The sequence below is a fragment of the Procambarus clarkii genome, chromosome 45, assembly GCF_040958095.1.
Source record: "Procambarus clarkii isolate CNS0578487 chromosome 45, FALCON_Pclarkii_2.0, whole genome shotgun sequence".
Lineage (NCBI taxonomy): Eukaryota > Metazoa > Arthropoda > Malacostraca > Decapoda > Cambaridae > Procambarus > Procambarus clarkii.
In genome coordinates, this window is record NC_091194.1 from 3,530,545 (window position 1) to 3,554,192 (window position 23,648).

A 23,648-nucleotide genomic window follows, 5' to 3' on the forward strand; every position below is an offset into this window, starting at 1 on the left:
TTCATGAAAACTTGGCTTATTAGGCAAATCGGGCCATGAATAGTAGGCTGATAAGTGCGTTCTGGCTACTAGGTACGACATATATATATATATATATATATATATATATATATATATATATATATATATATATATATATATATATATATATATATATGGAAAAAACTTACATTATATCTGTACATTATAGGACTATGTATTGTCTCACACACAAGATCATATTACATAGCTATGCAATGTGTCAATATATTCACACAACACACTTCTATGCTCATATATCATAATCATAAAATCTGACTTTAGCCAAGAATGTAATTTGCTGAAACACACAAACAAATTATGTTATATATTTAGTAATGTATACAATATCATCAACACCTGATGAATACTCACATTATTTTGTATTTTATAATTTTGTATTTCAGAACCTTTTGCCAATATTGGTACATGTCAAAGAAGATAGAGAACTCATAGAAGCAACTGTTAAGTAAGTACCTTCTAATTCTGGCATTACTCTGTATACAGTGTTTGAATATTTGGTATAACTGAGCACTGGAGTTATTTACGAGAGAGAGAGAGACAGAGAGACAGACAAAGAGAGAGAGAGAGAGAGAGAGAGAGAGAGAGAGAGAGAGAGAGAGAGAGAGAGAGAGAGAGAGAGAGAGAGAGAGAGAGAGAGAGAGAGAGAGAGATACATTCATTGGTGACACTTGCAGAGCAATTGATGTCATAGTATATGGGCATTCTTTATTTCCTCCCAGAATCTTATACGTTACAGCGATGACATCTGCCAAATGTTTCACAAAAGTTATGTGGATTTTGATATAACTACTGGGACCTGGTATACCTGATGATTAAGTGCTTCATGAGACATAGTATAGTGATGATAGGGTTTTCTTGTCTTTAATGTTCTGCAAGCATTGATGACATCCTGTGTGCATCATGGTAGTTTAACTGTTGCTCTTTCTTCCTCAATGCTGTATGATTAACTGTACTTGTTAATGACATCAACTGAACATTTGATGATACTGTATTAATATATTGTCTTATGACCCACAGAGTACTACAGGAACTCATGACGCCAGTGGAGTGCTTGATGCCATCTGAGATAAAGAGTTGCAGTAATGAAGGTCACCTTATTATCTATGAATTGGAGTCTTCCATTGTAATGGCCAAGAAACTGTTCCTTGATACTCAAGTAACCAAATCTATAATTGATGTCATGAGTTCAGTTCTTCAGGTAAGTTCTTCAATTACCTTGGTTATTACCACAGTTAATATCAGTCAATTAGAATTGTTTTGCGCTGTAACTGTCCAAAGCTGTTAAGTGGTTTATGCTTTTCATCATTAAAAATTGCTAAATTTTGTTAAATCATTTGATAAATTTCTTTAGCAATTCAAATAGGTTAGCTTACTTCTCTTTTTGTATTAAATGTTACCCCATTAAACTTACAAATAAATTACAGTACTTATTTATGTTTAGTTATCCTCAAAATTCTGTGTATAATAATAATAATAATAATAATAATAATAATAATAATAATAATAATAATAATTTATTCAGAAGAAGATACAATGAGTTGATGAGATTACATAAGTTTGATAATGTCTGTGTATATTCTTGCAAAGCCATTAACATACATAGCATTCCGGGCAGGTCCTTAATCTAACAATAGTGGCTCTTAATCTATTAGTGGCTTTATATAAATTACATTGTGTAGCTATATATAAATTACATTGTATACCACTGTATCATGTTGCAACTGAACTGTATATAAATAAAAATTATTATTATTATTATTATTATTATTATTAATCCACAAGGGATTTTTTTATCTGGATTTTGAACTGAAGCAATATCTTGGCATTATATGAGAGGGTATTGGAGGCCATACTACTTTGTACACATATAAGTAAGTAAATAATTATCAAAAGAAGGCACCAAACCAGGAAGGTTATTTAGCACCTTGTACACATATAAACAAATTTATTAACTCTACAACAAAATGCAAGATGTTGGAGAGGCATCAGGATTATTGGTTGGGGTGGCATAGAGGATTTTTAGCTTCATCCACAAATTTACATAAATGAACCTTCTCTTTTTTCTAGGATTCAAAAATGTTGAGCCTATCTGAGTGTGAGCTGATTAACCATTGCCTGCTGTTAGTGAGGAACTTGCTGCATGTCAGTAATATCCCGAGTGCTCACCATACGATGAGCTACAGTTCACCTCCAGCAGCTGCAGCTAAGCCGCAGGTACACAAATACTGACCCATGATACTGTCCAGATGAAGAAGGTAAATTCCTCATGGTAAATATGCAGATCACTTTTAAATTTCACAATTCTGAAGAAGAGGTTGTACAACATCTTCTCAATGGGGACAATATCTAAGACTGGCATTGGTTTGACACTGAATTAATGGAGAAACGTACTACAATGACATAGTACTTGAATGAAGGTGAAGCAAAGACCCAATATTGGGTAAGTGTATTAATACACTTTTGTATTAATATGGGTAAGTGTATTAATACACTTACCCATATATTGGGTCTTTCCTTCACCTTCACTGAATTAATGTTATTAGTGTTAATTCAAAGCTGAGTCATCATTGATGACATTGATTTGGTGTGAAATTGGCATTCATCCTGTATACTGTGCCAACTAGGCTATTGATAGGTTCAAAAGGAATAACAGGTTTCATGGAGAGTTTTCAAGGAAATCTTTAGGGAGTATTACAAACAGATTCATACTTGAATGAAATTCAGGAAACTTCATGAACAATACTATATATATGAATGAAAAACCGGAAAATTTATGAACAGTACCATATGTGAATGAAATACACAAACCTTTATGAATAATATACACAGGGAAATAGAAAGTCTAAGAGACTATAAAAATTTTCAGATTCATATAATATACTCAAGAGATAATACTGTACTGAGAAATAATGTTTTGTGTATCACCCCTAGAGTGCTTCATCAAAATCTAAATTAAAGAATAGGCTTCTGCTGGCTTCCTGTCCATGTCAAGGTCACTAGAGATATTGGCCCTAAGGGTTTCCTGGCCCCAATTGAGGTCACTAGTGAGATATTGGCCCTCAGGGCTTTCAGTACCTATTCGAGACCACTAGAGAGATATTGTCCCTCAAGGCTTTCGGTACCTATTCGAGGCCACTAGAGAAATATTGGCCCTCAGAGCTTCCTGTACCTATCAAGGCCACTAGAGATACAGTATTGGCCCTCAAAGCTTCCTGTCTCCATTGAGGCCCCTAGAAAATGGAAAGAAAAACTGTCAAAATATGCCCAACAAGTGTGGGTATATACTACCATCAGACTGTGAGCAGCTGCATCTAATAGCCTGGTTGATCAGACCATCAATAAGGAGACCTGATAAAATGAATTAAAATTATCATCCAAAACTGCATATTGATAAACTAATGTTTCTTTCAGGGAGGACCTGTTTCAGCTATTCTGATGGAAGACCAGATATTGTGGAACTTATTTGCTCAACGTTTTGACAACATTTTGATACGACTATTGACATGCAACCAGCAGGTGAGAGTAACATTTATATAATACTGTCTTAGTATTGTGTCTACCTCATCAAACCTTCAAGCCATTTTTATCTTAAGTTATGCTCAAAATGCTTACTGTGTATTAGAAGTTTTTTGCAATGTGCTTGTCTTAGCTATGTATCTTTCCCTGTTCATGTTTCATTTGTTTGTACATTTGTGCAAATATTCTTATTCTTATTATTGTACAAAGAAAAGAAGCTTTGGCAAACCATCTTGTATATAATTTGACCATACCCTATACAGTACTAAGACTTAAAAAAAAAATTATGTAACAGAACCCATGAACATCCTTGTGTGCAATACAGTACTGTATTATACTACCTCTCAATGAGCTGTTTTATTGATATTGTATTTAATGCGTAATTATCTTGTGTTTGCAGCACCTGTTTAACGTCACCATGGTTCAGTTGATGTCCCTGATGTATCGAGAACAACAACAGGGAACTATACGCAATCTAATTAATGAATGGCTCACATCGTCCCTCTCCGAGAGTTCTGAAGATGATGAAAATAACCCGATGTCTTCATCTTCCTCAGTGAGTACAAATGCAAATCTTTGAAAAACTCTCATGTTCAATGCATTTCAATTAGCTGTTTATATAACTTCAGATGAATCTTTTATTAAAGAGTAGGCCTAAATAGAAATGTGAAGTTGATACAGTATATTTCATAATTTTCCTATTTTAGTATAGTATTTTTCTTTTGATATTAATTCAAGGTACAGTATTTTAGATAATATTTTTCTAAGCCTGACAATGTTACTAGATGAGATTTTTGCTAATGTAAATTCATGATATTTAAAGAAATTTCCTTGCAGGATGATATCTCTACATCAGACCCAGTTTCTGATTCATCTGAGAGACTGTCACCAATGGATGGTATTGGCAAAGCCAATAAAATTCATGATAAGACAACTGAAATAAATGAAAACTCAGACACCTCAGCAGGAACAGGAAATGTGGACAAGGATAATAGTAGTAAGGATAGTGGGTTTGGCCGCTCGGGGTCAAATGTGGATTCGTCCCCTGATGAATGGCCGTCACTATATATCAACCAAACTTACAGATCCAAAAATAAACAGTCAAAAAATAGTACAGAAAGAAAGCTGTGGTGTGCTGAGGACACTGTGCATCAGATTTCATTTGAAGATTCAGTTCAAACTTTAAAGGATTCTCAGGATGGAAAAATATATGAAATAAAAACTTGTTTGGAAATGGAAAATCATAAAAAAATTTTGCTTGATACACAAACCATAAAGGAATGTAAAGGCAGGGGCAGTGTGAAGCATGTGGGTGGCCAAAGCGCATGTGATGATGGACGTGAGCTCGGGAGCAGTTCTCTGGTAGTGTTGGAGAAGATATCTCCTATCCTTCTGCTTGATAATGAAACTGAAGAGTCTTCTCCTTTACAATTCATACACAATACTCTGGATGATAGTTTAAATACTGTTGGTTCATTGTTAATAAATGACAATGATGATGAGCCCTTCTCCTTCCAGTGTTGTGTTATGAATGACGTATTAACCCCAATGGAAGAATCAGGGCAGCAACCGACATGCCTCTCGCAGGAAATATTTAAAAGGCCACCAAATGAAGAAGAATCAGGGTCAAGTGGGGACTGGAGTGAAAAGAAGCCTCCACCACAATTGCCAAAACTTCATAAAAATAAACCTATTTTGGGTCAAAAGCGATCAAGACATACCATGTCTCAAAAGATGCTCTCAAACACTCAGGAGAATATAGAGTCAAGTAATTCAACAGGGTCAGAGTGTGATGAGGGTCCCCATGCAAAAAGACCACACCATCACAAGCCTCATAAAATGCTGAGTAAACCTAGGCCAGCCAAAATGCTGCAAAAAGCCCTACAAGAGAGGAACTTCAAAAGAAGTAAATTAATAAAGCGTAAGGAGAGTAAGAGGATTAAAGCCAAAGCACTCTTGCATCATCATCCTACAGCAGAAGACATATCCAACTTACTGAAGGAATTTACAGTTGATTTTGTGCTGAATGGATATTCGAACTTGCTACAGGGCCTCAGACTCCAAGTAATGCTTCCATGTCAGATTGATCTTGACAAGTCTCATGTGTTATGGCTCATCACATACTTTCTTCGCTTTGCTGTTGAGTTGGACTTGGAATTATCTCAGATATGTCCTGTCCTATCTATCGATGTAAGTATTAATCTACCAGCCCATCTTCCTATTTTGGTAGTACTTATTGTAACGATGAGGACCATAGTATATATACCGACATACAAAGAAATTAAAAAGTAGAAATCTGAACTATTGAGTTGGACAAACTGGAAAACTATTTTTTACTTGTGTTGCTTTGACAAACTAACCTATCCTAACCTCCCAAGGCCTAATACACAACACACTACACTACACTACACAATTAGGTGATTTGTTCACCTAATTGTTATATATATATATATATATATATATATATATATATATATATATATATATATATATATATATACATATACATATACATATATATATATATATATATATATATATATATATATATATATATATATATATATATATATATATATAATGTCCAAGTATTGTACCTCACCTTACTTCACCACTCCTTCCTGCCTATTTATACCCATCACTCGATCTGTAAAATAACCTTCTGAAGATGTATTTAATATACGAAAGTACTTAAGGAAATTTCCTGTTTCATTTTTCCTCCGTGGTCTGACATTGTCATATATAATGTGTGTGTGTGTGTATGTGCGCGTTATACTAGGCCTAGGAATATTTAAGTTTTTGTTTTAGCTTCATTTATTTTAAAAGAATTCCTTACTAGTCAGTATACTAATATCTATAAGCTAAGAATGTACAAATTCTGACTATTGACAATCATCACAATAGGTAGTATCTAAACAGGAGGATGGGTTGTAATGTACATACACTCTTAAGTATTGAAGGTATTTTCATGTCTTCATAGAAGCTTAGAGTAAAAATTATATTTTACTGAAGTTACCTAATGGCCGCTGTCTCCAATAGCCATGTGGATGACAGGAAAACAATGGGGGACAAGGGTTTTGTTCAGAATCCTCCAATTGAACTTTTTAGGTGCATTAAAGTGCATTTTGAACTGCAGCATTGTCCTAGCTTCAGCCGTTTGTGGGTAATTTTGTTGGGTTATTACTATTTGGTTAATGAAGAACATTGCTATCTTTTTTTAATTGTGACTGTTAGCAAGCTTTAAAGTGTTACTTTTGGAAGTGTCCTGCTTTATATATCTTCAGGTGGTGGAAGATTGCATTATCAAATTTGTTGAATATCTTAAATATCACCACAAGGTCATAGTTCTCATATCTTGTGTGGAGGGAACTGTTGTGGGGGACATCCCCGGAGAGGTCAGTAGGTGGCCTAGGGACACCTCGATAAGCTTAATAAACTTCCTGTCCCTGGCAGTGGTATACTATACCATGTGGCCTGACGGCTGAGTGGACAGCACTCGGGGTTCATAGTCCTAAGGGTCCGAGTTTGATCCCTGGTGGAAACAGAAACAAATGGGCATAGTTTCTTTCACCCTGATGCTCCTGTTCACCTAGCAGTAAATAGGTGAACATTTCATCACAGGTTTCATCTGCATTTCATCATTGGTTGCTTCCTGGGGATGTGTGTGTGTGAAAATTAGGATTAAGGACTTACCTAAAATATTGTGTGTGCTAGTGGATGTACAAGAATGTAAGACCTCTTGTACTGTACATATACTGTATATAAATAAAAAAAATATATCATATACCATTTACAGTATTTCCATTTATTATTTTCTTTATATAAATACTTGAACAGTGTAAAGGTTGATAATGTAATTTGACATTTTTTCAGGTTGTGTCATACTTGGTATACGAGGGTGTAGTGATGCAGGAGGACCTTGAGCGTGCAGTGCGTGATGATCAGGAGAATCTGCTTCCCCACGTGCGCCGCCTTCACCTTGTTGTTACTGCTCTCAGGGAATTCTTCATTGCATTTGATGTCTGTATGAAGAAAGACCAAAGTCTGCTTGATGTTGGACATCTCATGCATATTAAAGGTGTGTACCACCTACTACAGCATTGGGAATATTCTTATGAAATTAGTATGTCTTCTATATGACAAAGTGATCTAAAGGGCAGAGCTGAAACTATAGGGCCATCTTCTTGAAATGCTTTCGGGGCTTTGGTGTCCCCGCGACCCGGTCCTCGACCAGGCCTCCACCCCCAGGAAGCAGCCCATGACAGCTGACTAACTCCCAGGTACCTATTTACTGCTAGGTAACAGGGGCATAGGGTGAAAGAAACTCTGCCCATTGTTTCTCGCCGGCGCCCGGGATTAAACCCGGGACCACAGGATCACAAGTCCAGTGTGCTGTCCGCTCGGCCGACCGGCTCCCTCCGGTCGGCCGAACAATTATTTCATTTTTAATGTGTTATTCTGCTTTAACAGATCAGCTGTTTAGTGAGCTTTGTTGTATGTATATACATGTATATATAATCCTATTTTTAGCATTCTTTGTTAAATTGTTTAGCATTTAGCTTAATACAATATAATCTCATTGACAGAGGAACTTGGACAGTTAGTGGAGGTTCGGCAACTGTTTGTGTTGTTGATCCGTATGTACCGACCAGGAGTGCTAAGTCTCAACTACCTGCAGGACTTGATCACTACAAATCATCTATTCCTAACCACTCAGGAAGTCAGCAGCCTAAGTCTTTCTTCTAAGCAAACCTTTGACATTCTCAATCATATCAGACAGTATGTATTAATCTAATATTTTTACTGAGAGGTGCTTCTCGGTGGCTTCCTAGAGTTAGCTTCCTGAATAGCACTGGGGAGCCACCAAGGGACCCTATTCAGGTGGCTGACTTGAGAGAGCCACCAAGGTGTCCGCCAGAAAGATACATTTCATTAGCAGACGAGGAGTCACAATAAAGTGGCTGAAATATGTTGACCAAACCACACACTAGAAAGTGAAGGGACGACGACGTTTCAGTCCATCCTGGACCATTCTCAAGTCGATTGTAAGACAATCGACTTGAGAATGCTCCAGGGCGGACCGAAATGTCATCGTCCCTTCACTTTCTAGTGTGTGGTTTGGTCAACATGCATTTCATTACATTCAATGCTGGATGTATTTTACTATGTGAAGGTGAAGAGGGGTATTATTACTTGCTGTCAAAGTACAGTACACCATTAACACCCATCACCTCTCCCATCTAAACAGCTATTCACAATCAGCAATCTTTAGCTTCATAAGTGGATCAGAACTTCTCATATTAGTACGTTCAAAATACTGTACTAGAAAATTTTTCCCTAGATTTTTAGGATGACATACCACTTACCTGTACACAACAGGTTATTCATTCAATCTCTGTCCTAAGATGTCTGGAAAGCATATGGTCATCTGTATAACCATTGTACATGTTTTGCTTAACATTACTATTATTATTATAATTACAGCATTATTATTATTATTATTACTAGTAGTAGTAGTATCATTATGATTATGATTTCATTAGTATTAGTATTATGATTACATTATTATTATCATTACTGTATAATAATAATAATAATAATAATAATAATAATAATAATAAAATCTGTAAGAGGTGCGATAAGGATTTGAACCTATGCGGTGGGTAGTCCCACGCACACGCCCCAGACAATCGAGCCATGACATGAATAATAATAATAATAATAATTTATTATTGTTATTTATTATTAATGTTGTTATTACAAAAACAGATTTGCCACCATGGACATGATGCGTCAATATGGGCGCCTTCTTGAGAACTTTAACATAAATGATGAAACTGTGAATGATTGCATATTCACAATGATGCACCATATTGCTGGGGATTTAAGGAATGTGAATGTTATGCTTCAGCCAGCCATTCTGAGAGTATTCTTGCGCATTTGGCAGGAAGGATGTGAATTGTGTGTGGTAAGTATACCTTTCAGTTTAAGTCAAATCTAGGCCTTATACAAGTCACAATAACATGACTGAAAAAATTTAACTTAGCAAACACATTTAAAACTAAATGAAAGGGATGATGTTTCAGTTTGTCCTGACCATTATCAAGTCATAAGAGGAAAACTTGATAAGGATCCATGATAGAGTACAATGTTGTCAATTTCATTTAATTTCATATGGATAATCTCAAGTCACAATCGACTTGAGAATGGTCCAGGACGGACCTAAACGTCGTCGTCCCTTCACTTTCTAGTGTGTAGTTTGGTCAACATATTTCAGCCACATTATTGTGACTCCTCATCTTCATATAACGAACGAACGTCAACAACACCTGTCGGCCCTGCCCTCCCTCCTCTTTTATCAGCTGATCCTTGAGCTCTCGGCTACCAACAAATGATGTAGCATCACCCGAAGGCAGCTAAGTACACAGTGACCTATATGTGATTGAAAAAAACCAACAAGACCAACCCGTAATTCTCTCATTTCGACCTCATTAGTGTTGCTCCCTGGAGCTAAGAAGCTGTACCCGACGTTCACTGCTGCCTATCAACGAGTCTTCCCTATTTGTTCCTGCCTACATTTATCCTGCTATCATGTAAAGTAAGGCCGGTAAGACCCTTAAGAAAGATAGCACACCTAACAAGAATAACCCTACTAGCCAGGCTAACAACATGATTAGTTCAGCTATCTCCCCCTCGGTGGCCGCCGTGGGGGGTACCGACTCTCCCTCCGTCAACAATAACAAACAATCTCAGCTGGGCGCAGCGCCGTCTCTGACACGGGCCATGCAACAATTAGGTAGCCATATGGATCAACTTAAACGAGCTACTGCCCCTTGTTCTGACTTCAAGCGCTTTGCTGATAACCCTTGGCTCAAGTTATTAACTCAAGTACATGAAGATCAAATGACAGCAATCAAAGAGCAGTCGGCCTTAATAATGAACCTGCAAGGCTCATTATTATCTTTGCAGAATGAAGTTGTAGACTTAAACAAGAACAATCAAGATCTATCTACCACAGTCGTCAACCTCGAACAAGAATTAAACCTTCTCAAGAACACAGTTACAAACTTTAATCCAGATGCAACCACTAAAAAACAGGAAGAAATATTGCAACAGTTTGAGAACCATCTGAACAACCTACAACAACAACACACTGTTACCCAAGACGAGACAGACCAACATAAACTACTTGAATCGGTAATTATCTCTTCACGTGATTTTCCCCAAGAAACTGATGGTGAAGACTGTGCTGCCATTGTGATCAAAGTATTGCAGGATAAGTTAAATTATTCGATCCAAAAAAATGACATCAAAGCAGCTTATAGAGTGGGTACCAAATCATCTGGTACTAATAATAGGCGTATTCGTTTAAAATTAGATAGCTGCTCCCGCAAGACTGATCTTATCTCATCTGCAGTTGCTAGTAAATCCACTGTTTATGTGAATGAATGTCTGACCAGGTGCAGGCAAAATCTCTTTTTTAAACTGCGTGGCTTCTGCAAAAATTCCCCTACAATTAAACACTGTTTTGTGCGAGATGGTAAAATTATAGCTAGGAGGACTGACACTGGAAAAACCTATTCAATAACCACAGAAGCTCACCTTAATTCTTTCCTCAGTGACTGTGGGTTAGCTGCTGTATAGCCTGAATTCAGATTATAATCTCATATAACTACCTTTGTGTACTCTAGCTCTGCCTTTCCCTTCAAAAGGTTTTAACTTTAGTTTAAAAAAGAAAAAAAAAATAATAAAAAGAATAATATTGTCATCTTTATTATTGTCTTTTTTTTCTTTTTACTCCCATGTTCCATAGTACACTGGCTTTGCCTGTGTCCTCTAGTATTAACTTCATTATCCAATGTTCCTGAGTGTATCTCTATTTAAACTACCTCAGTTTGTTTTAGTGTAACTTTAGTATTCAATTATAGTGTACTTATAATAGTATAGTAAGCAAGCTTATTATCTTATAGATTTCATAATTGTTTTTTTTTTTTTTTACTTTTTTGGTCATCTATTGTTATTAATTATTCTAGTTAATTTTTTACATTCCTAGTTCCCATTAAGTTTTTTTTTTTCTTTTTACTTAAAATTACCATTAAGTTTATTTTACTTTAGAATTTTTAATCTGCTTTTTTCTTTGTTTTCTATTTTGTAATTTGCCATTCTTACCTTGTTTTCCTGCAATCAGCCTTTTTATGCAGACAAGTATAGACCCAGAACTAAACCTCTTATCCACTATCTATGACAATCATCACTTCAATGATCAAAATTGCAGATATTTTACAGCAAATGATGTAAACAATGTATTATCAGATAATCTCAATATCTCTGTAATCAACTTGAACGTTAGATCCCTAGGTAAACACTTCGATGATGTTAGTGCCTTGATTGAAACTATTGACAACAAATTCTCTTTTATTATACTTACTGAAACGTGGTTGAAAGAGGATAATACTCAACTCTTTAACATGCCTAACTACTCGGCAATTCACAACTGTCGTCAAATGCAGAGAGGTGGTGGTACTGCTCTTTACTACCACCAAGAACTAACATGCTTAAAAATAATTAGAACTAGAGACTGCTGTGGGGAGTATATTTTTGCCAGTTTCAGAGTCAAGGGTGCCGAGTCTGTCCTGTCTGTGGGTGCAGTCTATAGAATTCCTAACACTGATGTGTCTGAATTCAACTCAAACCTTAGAAATCTAATACTAGATAACAGATTGAACAAAAACCATCTAATTATCGCAGGGGACTTTAATATTGACCTCTGCGAGCCTGAACACCCTACTGCTGTTAGCTTCCTCAACTGTATGAATTCCTGCTTCCTCATACCCTTAATCACTAGACCAACTAGAATCACTGATAGTACTGCTACGACTCTAGATCACATCTGGACCAACATAACCTCTCCGCTTACTTCAGGTATAATCACCGATAGCACTACAGACCATTACCCCACATTTCTCTTAACTAACATTAGCAAACCACCTCTAGAGACAAGGGAGTTAAGCTTTAGGCTGCACAATGAAACTGCTATAAACAATTTTATAACTGCTGCTGATAATGTCAACTGGGAGTCCGAGTTAGGTAACATAGGGGACATCAACCTAGCAGTGAAATCTTTTCTACAAACAACTCTTAGTCTTTATAACACCCACTGTCCTATGCTTACAAAACAAGTCACAAGCAAACGACTTAACAATCCTTGGCTTACAAAGGGAATACTTAAATCCATTAACAAAAAACACGACCTTGAGAAGAAGTATAGGCTAGGAACAGTCTCCAAAGATTTCTCAAAGAATTACTCGTTATTGCTATCTAAAATAATTAGACGAGCCAAAACTAAATACTATGAAGATAAATTTACCCAAATAAAGAGCAACATTAAAAAAACTTGGAGCACAATTTCACAAATATTGGGATCAAAGAAGATTTTAAATAACAAACCAACACTCCTTTCCAATAACGTTGGTCAGCTTTCAGCCTCTGATTCTGCTATTGAGTTCAATAGGTTCTTCTCTTCCATTGGGTCATCCCTTGCAAATGATATTCCATCTTCCTGTACTGATGTTAAGGACTATCTTACAGGTAACTATCCACAGTCTCTGTACCTAAAGCCTACTAGTTCCACTGATGTCAATGAAATAATCCTTTCCCTTAAAACCAAGTCTAGTGCCCTCGAGGAGATACCAACTTTAATTTACAAAAAAGCCTCCAGATCTCTAGCCCCTGCTATTGCATTGCTCTTCAACAAGTCACTTGAACTCCAAACCTTTCCTGACATTCTAAAAAAAGCAAGAGTAACCCCTGTCTACAAATGTGGTGATCTCACTGATGTTAACAACTATAGACCTATATCAATCCTGCCTAACTTGTCAAAAATATTCGAAAAGCTAATCTACAAGCAGCTTTACTCTTTTCTAGCCAAACACAATATACTTAGCTCTTGTCAATATGGCTTCAGACCCAAAAAAAGCACTAACGATGCACTTATTAGTATGATTAACGTAATTCACGCAGCTCTTGATAAAAAGGAGTTTCCTGTTGGGTTATTTGTGGACCTGCGTAAGGCTTTTGACACTGTCAACCATCAAAACCTTCTTCTTAAATTACATCATTATGGAGTCAGAGGACACTCCCTGCAATACCTCAAATCTTATCTTACTGACAGGCTCCAGTATGTTTCTGTGAATAATACAATTTCTCCCACCCTACCCATCAACATTGGTGTTCCTCAGGGCAGCATACTTGGCCCTCTCCTCTTTCTCATCTACATTAATGACCTTCCAAATGCCTCCCAACACCTCAAACCAATTCTATTTGCTGACGACACAACCTTCATTTACTCCAGTCCTGACCCCCTTGCTCTAAATGCCACAGTAAATACTGAGCTAGAGAAAGTCCATCTTTGGCTAACTGCCAACAAACTCACCCTTAACATTGACAAAACGTTTTATATTCTGTTTGGCAATAAATCCTCTAATCAGATAAATCTCAAAATAAACAATACCCAAATTTGTAACAAATTAGATGGCAAATTCCTTGGCGTTCTCATCGACCACAAGCTGAATTTCCAGGGTCACATTCTAAATATATCAAAAAAAGTTTCAAAAACTGTTGGCATTCTTTCTAAGATCAGATATTATGTACCCCGCCCTGCTCTGGTTACTCTCTATTACTCCCTCATCTATCCATACCTCAACTATGGTATTTGTGCTTGGGGTTCTACTACCCAAAATCATTTACGTCCTCTCATTACCCAACACAAAGCTGCTATTAGGACAATAACCAACTCTGGCCCCAGACATCACTCGGTACCCTTACTCAAATCTCTGAATATGTTAGATATTAAGTCACTGCACATTCTCTCTTGTGTATTATACATATATAAAACGCTGAACTGTAATGCCAATCCTGACCTCAAAAGCTTCATTGAAGGTTGTAACAGAACCCATGAGCACCACACCAGGAATAAATACAGTTTTGATATTCCTAGAGTACGACTTAATCAAACTAGAAATGCTCTACAAATCAAGGGACCCAGAATGTGGAATGACCTTCCCAACCATGTTAAAGACTGTACCTCTCTCAACCAGTTTAAGATAAAAACTAAACAATACCTAATAAATTCCCTGTAACCCACCTCACTCCTTTATTGTCAACCCATGTCTGTTATTTTATTTTATTATTATTATATTTTTTTTTAATCAACACTGTTTGTCAACCTATTGTATTTGTGCTGCTTTTTCAGTCATGTTCCCCCTTTTTTTATCTTTATTTGTATTTGTTTTCAACACTTTTTATTCTTTATGCTCAATTAGTATTAAGTTCTAGATATTAATGTTTTTCTTGCCCGAAACGCATTGCGTAATAGTGGCTTTAGGCATTGTATGTACTAGCTCTATCTATATATCAATCCATTAATGTAACATCACTTGTATGTATGTACCTTACCTGAATAAACATATTTATTTATATTTATTTTTATTTTATATGGATGTACTGTATTGGGATATCTAGGTTTTAGTTTTGATGTGTATGGGTTAATATGGTCTTTTATTGTAAATTCTTTATGAATATTACTTTAATATAATAATAATAATATAATAATAATAATAACAATGATAATTTATATATACAAGTGTATTTACATATGATATATGAACAGAGGAAGATACATAAGTAAGATAAGTACAATGCATAAAGCCACTAGTATGCAGTGTGTTTTGGGCATAAGATAAAACAGTTAAGTTGTTTACAGAGGTTTAAAGGTTAAATGAGGTAAGACACTTAATACTAAACAAGAAGTAGCTGTAATATATATATATATAAATTGTTCAGAAATTTAGCAAATGATATAAAGCTTTAGGGAGGGCATAATATTACAGTATTAATAATAGCAAATATACAAAGGTGCACTTTAGTAAAGCCACTAGAATGCTAAGCATTTTGGACATAATATACAATAAATCAGTCAAATTGAAAGGTTTAATTGGGATAAACACTTATCAATAAACAAGAAATAAATTAACTTATATGACTTGAACAGGCAATTTAGCAAATTATATACAATAATTAGATGACACTTATTGATGAGAGGCATACAAAAACATTTTTAGAATACAAAATTAACAATAGCAGCACAACACAAAAATGTCTTGTTTGACGAGAAAATGGAAGTGAAATTTGTTACATGATATTAAATAGATATGTCTTAGTCTGTCTTTCAAACTGGTTGGGTAACATACAGCTATAATGAATTGAAATACATTTAAACACTAACTCTTATGTTCTATGGTTTTATGAATGCTTCTAAACTAATTAGTGATTTAATTCCTTAGGATTGGGCCGATCTTATTGAATATGTCCTGCGTAAGTGCACGCGAGTGCGCATGGAACACCCCAAAAAAAAGGAAAAGAAGGACATGCAGAAACCAGTCCTTCACCATGCAGGGATTGAGTTAACGTAAGCATTATTTGATTTTAATTTTCCTCACCAAGGAATTATTTTCAGTACAGTAATTATTTAATGTAAATAACATTATTTACAGTACAGAAGAATGTTATTTACAGTACAGAAGGACATTATTTACAGATAAGGAAGCTGTCAGCTTCCCCTCGTCGAGGCCACTAGTATTAGTGGCCCTCAGGTAAATTCAGTTAATTACCATGCAACCACTGTTTCTAGTGGCCATGGTTGGTACAGGAAGCCCATGGCTAGTGATGAATTCTCATGATCACTGCTTCTAGTGTTAACAGTTGTATTAGTATTGCGAAATCTATAAACAGCTCCAATAGTTATAGGGGATTCAAGGTATTTGATCAAGAATTGAGCAAAGGTATATTCACAGTAGTAACCTCTATCGCTGATGTCACTAGTGCAAGCGAAGTTATCTTGATAATTGATAGCTGTACCACCTCTTTATTGTCTGGCCTGCAGTTATGAATGGCTATCCATATTCAATTATACAACTTAACTGGTCCTTACCTAGCCATGATTTTGTCCAGATAATGAATGAGAGTTTAGTACCTAGTGCTTCTACTACTGCATTTATATCATCAAAATGTTTATTAAGTGATCTGACATTTTGGTTGAATACTGATAGACTAGTGATATTTTGGAGTTAGTTTTTTGCATGGTTTACCGTGTAATAACTTTAGTAGTCATGATCAATGTGCTGATTATTGTAGATATGAGATAGCAGATTTAGTTCTGGGTTATTTTCATTTTGCATGTAGTAAGAACGGAGATGACAATTTAAGAATATTCAGATTAGAAGCAGTACGAGGGAGATGTGTGACAAAAAGAGTGAAAACTGGATAATTATCTACAAAATTAAAACATACAAATACTAATAGTGTACCATTTTTCTTATAAGTTAATAGATAAAAAGTGAAAGTCAGCTAAGATTTCAGTGACATTAAACCTTAAGAGATTATATGACTGGATAAATGTTTCCTAAATTTGTGTAAGATTAATAATATGCATTAATTTTTCTTCATCCTAGGAATGAAGACCTGGACCAGCTCTATAATTTGTATTCAGCCTCAACTACAGAACAAGATCTCATGGACAAGATCAAAGAAATATGCTGTGATGACTGTATTGAAGAACCTATTAAGAAAGAAGTAAGGCACCAAAGGTTTACTAGATTTACATTGCACTCAGAAATGTCCAGTACTAATAGACTTAAATTAAGATGTGGGATAACATTAAAATCTGTATTATGGTAATTATGCAGTAAATTTCTGCGTATCATTATAAATTCCTGCACATCACCATAAATTTATGTATCACTGAAAATTTCTACATTTGTATACAAAAATGTAGAATTAACAAAATTATCGAATAGTTATTGGCCCATACAAGACAGCTCTCATTTATACCCAATCAAACTCACTCCTTTATATGTCTAACCAATGGCTGAAAGACTCCAGCAAACCCATATCTAGTATATTACACAGTAATATGTTCCATAAACGAACTACAGTACAGTACAGTACCTCATTAATATTTCATGTCAAGATCACTGGTAAATAATGCTTTAATAATTCTCATTTTTATAATGGATTATGATTATAAATATAGGAAGTAAAATTCTTTGTGCTCAAGATTTTGAAATCCAATGGAGTGTGGTTGTCTTAAAGGTGACACACGTGAGTTTCTGGACTTATGGTAGAGATCTTCAGCAAAATTATAATACTGTATACTAAATGTTTATAGTGTCACCAGCTTTATCTATAAACTAAACATGTCAGGGACCACAAATAGTTATAGTTTATTATAGTTGTGATTGATGATTTTTTTCTGCTTTATGATTTGAGTTGGTTTCGGACAGCTAACCTGCATGCTGAGATACCATTTTGCTCTATGCGAGGTTTCTATCATGCTGAGCTGGCCTTAGAACACCTGCGTTATCATTTAACAGATATACCACCCCAATCTAACTCCCCACCTGATAATATCAGGTGAGGGTAATATAGTGTGAGATGAGCATAATGGTAATCATACAGAAGTATAACTTTTTAAAAGTATGCCTGTTTTAGTTCCTTTCTTGTATATGTGCTGTATGTAAGTGGTGAATTCAAGACTTTTGTCTATGTACTCACTTAGTTGTGCTTGTGGGGGTTGAGCTTTGACTCTTTGATCCCGCCTCTCAACTATCAATCAACTGGTGTATAGGTTCACATATTGTACACCAATCAGATTGGTATACAGTATATGTAATGGAGAGGTATGTTAGGGATTACATTCTCATTGTTCCTCACTGCAAAAGGGGGTTTCGACTGAATCTCATTCTATGCCTGAGCAAGGTGAGACAGCTGGGTAAGTCTCCTTTACCCACTGTCTCTGTTCACCCAGTAGGAAATAGGTACTTGATTTGTTAGTTGACTGTTGTGGGTCACATTTGAGAAAAGCTTAAATTCCCACCAACAATATTAGTCTGTTATTTCAGGATAAACCAGTTTACTATTCAGAATGTTTAATGTATATAAAATTTGAATGCAATTATTAAATATATATGACACTCTATCAACAGGTTATTCAAAAGTTACTGGCACGAGGCTTCATTACCACGAGTGAATGCTCTAAACTGTGTGCAGAGATACCTACCGTAAGTTGTATACTTTCAGTTAAGTCAAATAGTTAAAAGAAAAATACTTTATAGTTGATATATGCCAAGGTACCAAAATAGTGCTTAAGTTAGTGAAAATAGTGCCTAAAGATATATAGTACACTGCACCCTCAAAAATCTTGACCTCTACATAACAAATTCTTCTTAACATTAGTCCAAATCTGCCAAGCAAATCTCTTTATAATTTGTATTTGTTATATGAAATTCCAGATTCTGGAGGGAATAAGGTTCAGTTCATCGTGCAATTTCCAACAAAATAATGTGGCACAGTGGTAAGCACAGTTGAGTCACTACCAAAAGGTCTTGGGTTTGATTCTCATGGCAGGATAGATGCATTTGGGCAAAATTTCCTTTTACCTGATTTCTCTGTTTATGTAGCAGTAAATTGGTACCTGGTAGTTCAACATATCATCTTAAATAATACATTATATTTTGATGCCATAATCACCAACAAACAAAATAAGGGGTACTATGAAAAGTAGCATATTAGGCTCATATCGAGGTCCCCAGAGTTGGAATTACTGATCTCCCCCAGGATGCAACCCCACAACAAGATGACTAACTCCTGGGTACCTATTTACTGCTAGGTGAACAGGGGTATTAGGTAGTAAGAAATGTGCCAAATCATTTCTGTCCCACTCGAGATTCAAAACCAGAATTCCCAATTGTGAGATTGTATCTTTACAAGAGAGAGATTCTGAAACGTGCTCTGTGCACCAATTATATTATTTATAACCGATATTATAACATTTATATTATCTATTCTGCATACTGAGTTTACAAGTGCTTGAAGAGCTGATTTTGAATCACAGAAAGTTACTCCTGTATTTTTCAGTGTTCAGTGGAACCTCGAATGACGAGCGGCTCCAGTTACGAGCAAGCCGCTCGCAGAAAATATGTCTTGACTGATGAGCTTTCGCTCGATTAACGATCGTTCCTGCTGGTTCTCGGACACCTCCAACGACAGTTTTGTTATTGTTTCGCAAGACGAGTTTTCCACATGACGAGGTCGGTGCCAGAACAAATTAAACTCGTTAATCGAGGCACCACTATATTACTGGCTAGTTAGAGCCCTGAGTGACCTAGACTGCCACCTGGTGGTGGTCAGACACATCTCATTTGTGACATTTACCACATCCCATGGCAATAATGATTTACCTTCTTACCTCAGCATACTTAATTTTCTTCAAATAGATGCTTGTTTTGTTGTTATGGTGCTTTTTGCTGGGTATTTTCTCAGTTTTTATTTGATCTCTGATCCCCCAGTCTCTCCCCTCACCCTAAGGCCCAATTTTGGCCATGGCTCATGATAGGCAGGGGTACTATATCTATAAAGACCTGGTGTATCTTCCTCACACATGACACTACCAGCTCTCAGTTAGGAAAATTTACTGAGAGCCAACCAGAAAAGTTTATTTCATTACGTTCAACTTAAGAGTTTTGCTTTTCTATTTTTAGGTTGAAACACTTGTGAACAAATGTGTGGGAGATGTGAATTTAGAGGATGATGTAATGATGGTGAGCAGCTATTTAGAAGACTGCATGGATGACCTCCACACTCTCAAAGTCTTTAAGAAAAAAGACCCAGACAAAGGCAGGAACCCAAGCAATCTCAATGACAAACATACAGAATCCAATATGAATCATTTACAAAAACAAGGAGAAACAGTGACTCTGGAGAACAAGGATTTCTGTGGCCATGGACAAGGTTAGCTGCCAAAAGCATTTTAAGGCTTCATACACATATTGTCATGCCTAACTTGTGTTACTAATGGTTCTGTATTACATTACTTTATGTAAAATGTTATATGATTTTAAATTCTATTAAAATATACTGTCATAAAAAAATGCCAATTATGTACAGCATTGTGGGCAGCAACAGTGTGCGACAAAGCTGCAGGTAGCATGGAAGGGAATGTGATGAACATGGAGAACACCTCCGACTGGGATGACAATGCTACAGTCATCTTCCTTACTGGTAAATACAGTATTTGCAACATAATTCTTCCTCTTGTATTTCTATCAAGTTTGACACTCGAATAACAGCTTGTTATGCCCCACATGCAAGGTCTTGCATTTTCAATACTAAAACACATTTGCTAGTCTTCTTATCATTTGTGGAGTTAATGTATGGTAGATCTCTTCGTGGGACCTGACAACTGAGTGGACAGCGTTTCGGATTCGTAGTCCTGAGGTTCCGGGTTCGATCCCGGTGGAGGCGAAAACAAATGGGCAGAGTTTCTTTCACCCTAATGCTCCTGTTACCTAGCAGTAAATGGGTACCTGGGAGTTAAATAGCTGCTACGGGCTGCTTCCTGGGGGGTGTATAACAAAAAGAAGGCCTGGTTGAGGACTGGGCCACGGGGACGCTAATCCCCGAAATCATCTCAAGATAACCAAGAAGGCCTCAATATCATTTTCACTTCCAACTTTACAATAAATTTTAGTGTCATCTGCAAATTTGATGATGTAGTTTGTAATATTATAAGTTTAATAGGGTAACATTCACAATATTAAATGATTTAATAGGGTAACAATATTATATAATTAATCCTAAAACATTGATTATTAGGATTACTGTACAGTATTCTGAAATATATTATAAACTGAAAATATTTAGGATATGATTTATACTATAATAATAAAACTTTGTCATAATATTTCAGTACATGGATTATATTGCAAAGCCTTTTATTAACAGCTAAACTCAAAGAAGAAGGGTATGGGAGTCAAGTAATGTGGTTACAGACGCAGTTGTTGGAAGCATGTTACGCAAAAATCAAGTTCATGGGTCCTGACATGCCTAGACCCGAACCTGTGGCCCTCAACTTTGCCTGTAAGTTCTCTTCGTATTTCTTCTGTTCATATTAATTGAAGAAACCTTTTCATTCATGTAAGCATGCACCAGTGTTTCCAGTGCTCCATCCACTTATCCTGTTTTCAGGGACAGGAAGCCTGTATTTAGGCTGATTGAGGTCGCCTTAGGTTAAATACTGACCTTCCCTAGGATGCAACCCACAACAGTTGTCTAACTACCAGGTTATTTACTACTAGGTGAAAGGAAATGTGCCCAACCATTTTTGTCCTGCCCAAGGACTGAACCCGGGCTCCTAGATTGTGTGTCAAGAACATAGACCACTGTGTATTTTTTCATTAAACAGCAAAATGTATAACACCAATGTTATGTACAGTACTGTACTCTCACAACCCAATTTATCTTCTTGTATAATAAATAAATAAATTGTACTCTCAGTATATAATTTATTAATCAGAATAAATTTGAGCTTTCTGAAATAATATGACAGTTTGGATAGTTGTAATGAAAATATTTTTAATTACAGTTTCAAACCAGTCCATTCCCATAATCCCATGGACGGGAGAACAGGAAGAGGTCTTTAGCTCACCAACTTTTCTACAGCTCCTTCGAGAACTTGGATTTCATCTTCCATCTGATACAGGCAAATTATATCCCAGAATGCCCCACTTCTGGTGCCCAAATACTTTATTCATTGCTGCTAAGCGCCTTGGGCCTCTTCCTACAGGTAAGTCAGGCACAACACTAGTGTTTTATATTGTGTAAATCCGTAAGTTATGTTGCTCAAGTTCTATATTAATGTGGACTACTATTTTTCATCAAATAAAAGTTGCAGATGGATGAAGTGCATTACAAGGTGGGGTGGTAAGTGAAAAATGATTAAATGAAGTGAAAATGGTTGATTAAATTTAACTGAATTTACCTGAGGGGCCACTATATCTAGCAGCCTTGACAGGGACAGGATGCTGGAAGTTTGTCAGAAGTCCACCCTATTGTTCCTGTGGGAATGCCATTAGTATGAGTAATATATATCATGAATGCATTTATTTTACTTATTTATTTATTTATATCTATACAAGAAGGCACTTTAGGTTGTGAAAGCACATGCATTGGAGTTTGAGCATTACATTCTTGTAAAGCCACCAACATGCATATCATTTTTTACTTTAAAATTTTAGAAAAGGTGAAACCAATATGTATTGAAAAATACCTAAACCAGGAACTATCAAACCTATAAATAGGCCAGAAACCACTTCATAGATATACACGGGAACGAGGAATGTAATTTGATTAAGTGATAGCAGATAAATGTAAGATAGACTCTAGCTTATTCTATAATTTTATTGATAAAATTGAATTCGAATGACAAAATTCAGAGACTAAGAGTGGATAACAGGCCCTCGGAGACAGAGTAGGACATGTGTAAAGCTTTGAATGAACAGTTTTATGATGTTTGTACTAGCAGAGAAATCATAACACCATCTACACCATGGATTTTAAAACATAATCTTGGATTTCAGATTATCTTAAGGTGTCTGTAGAGCAGATACAGGAGATGATGCAGTTTGTTCCATCAGCAGCTCACACTAATGCTCTTACACCTCTCAACATTGAGTAAGTTTGCCACTCAAATCATGAATACGTATATATAAATATACAGTGGAACCTCGGTACTAAAACTTTATTGATTCCTGAAGGCGGATCGAATACCGATCCGTTCGAGTACAGAACAATTTTTTCCCACAATAGAGCCTGACAATAGAAATGAAACTAAACGATACAGTACTCGGACATTGAACATCTGCCACGGCTAATATGCCACTCAATTTCCTTACAGAGATGAAGACTCATCTGTCATTAAGGAAACATCATCTCTTGACTGTGATGATTCTTTTGAGAGAGTTAGTGATTGTTCCATGGAGAACAACCGTTCCAGTCCCTCCACACCAGCCTCACTTCTAGATGAGAAACTTTCGTTGGGGCATGATGAGGATGTTACAAAGAGCCACTTGCCGTCCCAAAGGTATGACAGTCAAGCCATTATTTAAGTTTTGATGCAGTTTTTGCTGTCTTAGCTTGAGTAAGTGAGTTAAAGTTATGATATTTTGTTCAAACCTTTTGCTTATGTTTGCAATCGT

At 36.0% G+C, this 23,648-nt stretch overlaps 1 protein-coding gene and 1 long non-coding RNA gene across 6 annotated transcripts in view; one reads left to right on the top strand and one right to left on the bottom strand.

Annotated features, from left to right (window-relative positions):
• The window catches only part of LOC123770166 (protein timeless), a 43,580-nt gene that overhangs the window by 18,188 nt on the left and 1,744 nt on the right, over positions 1–23,648 (top strand). For all 3 annotated transcript variants that reach the window (XM_069301203.1, XM_069301202.1, XM_069301204.1), the window contains exons 4-21: positions 426–487; positions 1,060–1,240; positions 2,110–2,256; positions 3,454–3,558; positions 3,959–4,114; positions 4,396–5,748; positions 7,432–7,636; positions 8,145–8,337; positions 9,328–9,526; positions 15,900–16,024; positions 17,067–17,187; positions 18,600–18,674; positions 20,154–20,403; positions 20,560–20,673; positions 21,397–21,531; positions 22,037–22,237; positions 23,031–23,124; positions 23,348–23,533. In XM_069301203.1, the coding sequence (XP_069157304.1) occupies positions 426–487; positions 1,060–1,240; positions 2,110–2,256; positions 3,454–3,558; positions 3,959–4,114; positions 4,396–5,748; positions 7,432–7,636; positions 8,145–8,337; positions 9,328–9,526; positions 15,900–16,024; positions 17,067–17,187; positions 18,600–18,674; positions 20,154–20,403; positions 20,560–20,673; positions 21,397–21,531; positions 22,037–22,237; positions 23,031–23,124; positions 23,348–23,533 (3,902 nt within the window). The remainder of the gene's footprint in view (positions 1–425; positions 488–1,059; positions 1,241–2,109; positions 2,257–3,453; positions 3,559–3,958; positions 4,115–4,395; positions 5,749–7,431; positions 7,637–8,144; positions 8,338–9,327; positions 9,527–15,899; positions 16,025–17,066; positions 17,188–18,599; positions 18,675–20,153; positions 20,404–20,559; positions 20,674–21,396; positions 21,532–22,036; positions 22,238–23,030; positions 23,125–23,347; positions 23,534–23,648) is intronic.
• Positions 334–23,391, bottom strand: LOC138350444 (uncharacterized). Of its 3 annotated transcripts, XR_011222091.1 has the most exons (4): positions 22,433–23,391; positions 7,444–7,580; positions 5,555–5,695; positions 4,058–4,193 (listed from the first exon to the last, which is right to left on the bottom strand). It is a non-coding gene; the product is annotated as an uncharacterized lncRNA (long non-coding RNA). The 3 variants fall into 3 exon arrangements; XR_011222089.1 differs by lacking the exons at positions 4,058–4,193; positions 5,555–5,695 and adding an exon at positions 334–3,272; XR_011222090.1 differs by lacking the exon at positions 4,058–4,193 and having other exon boundaries at positions 5,524–5,695.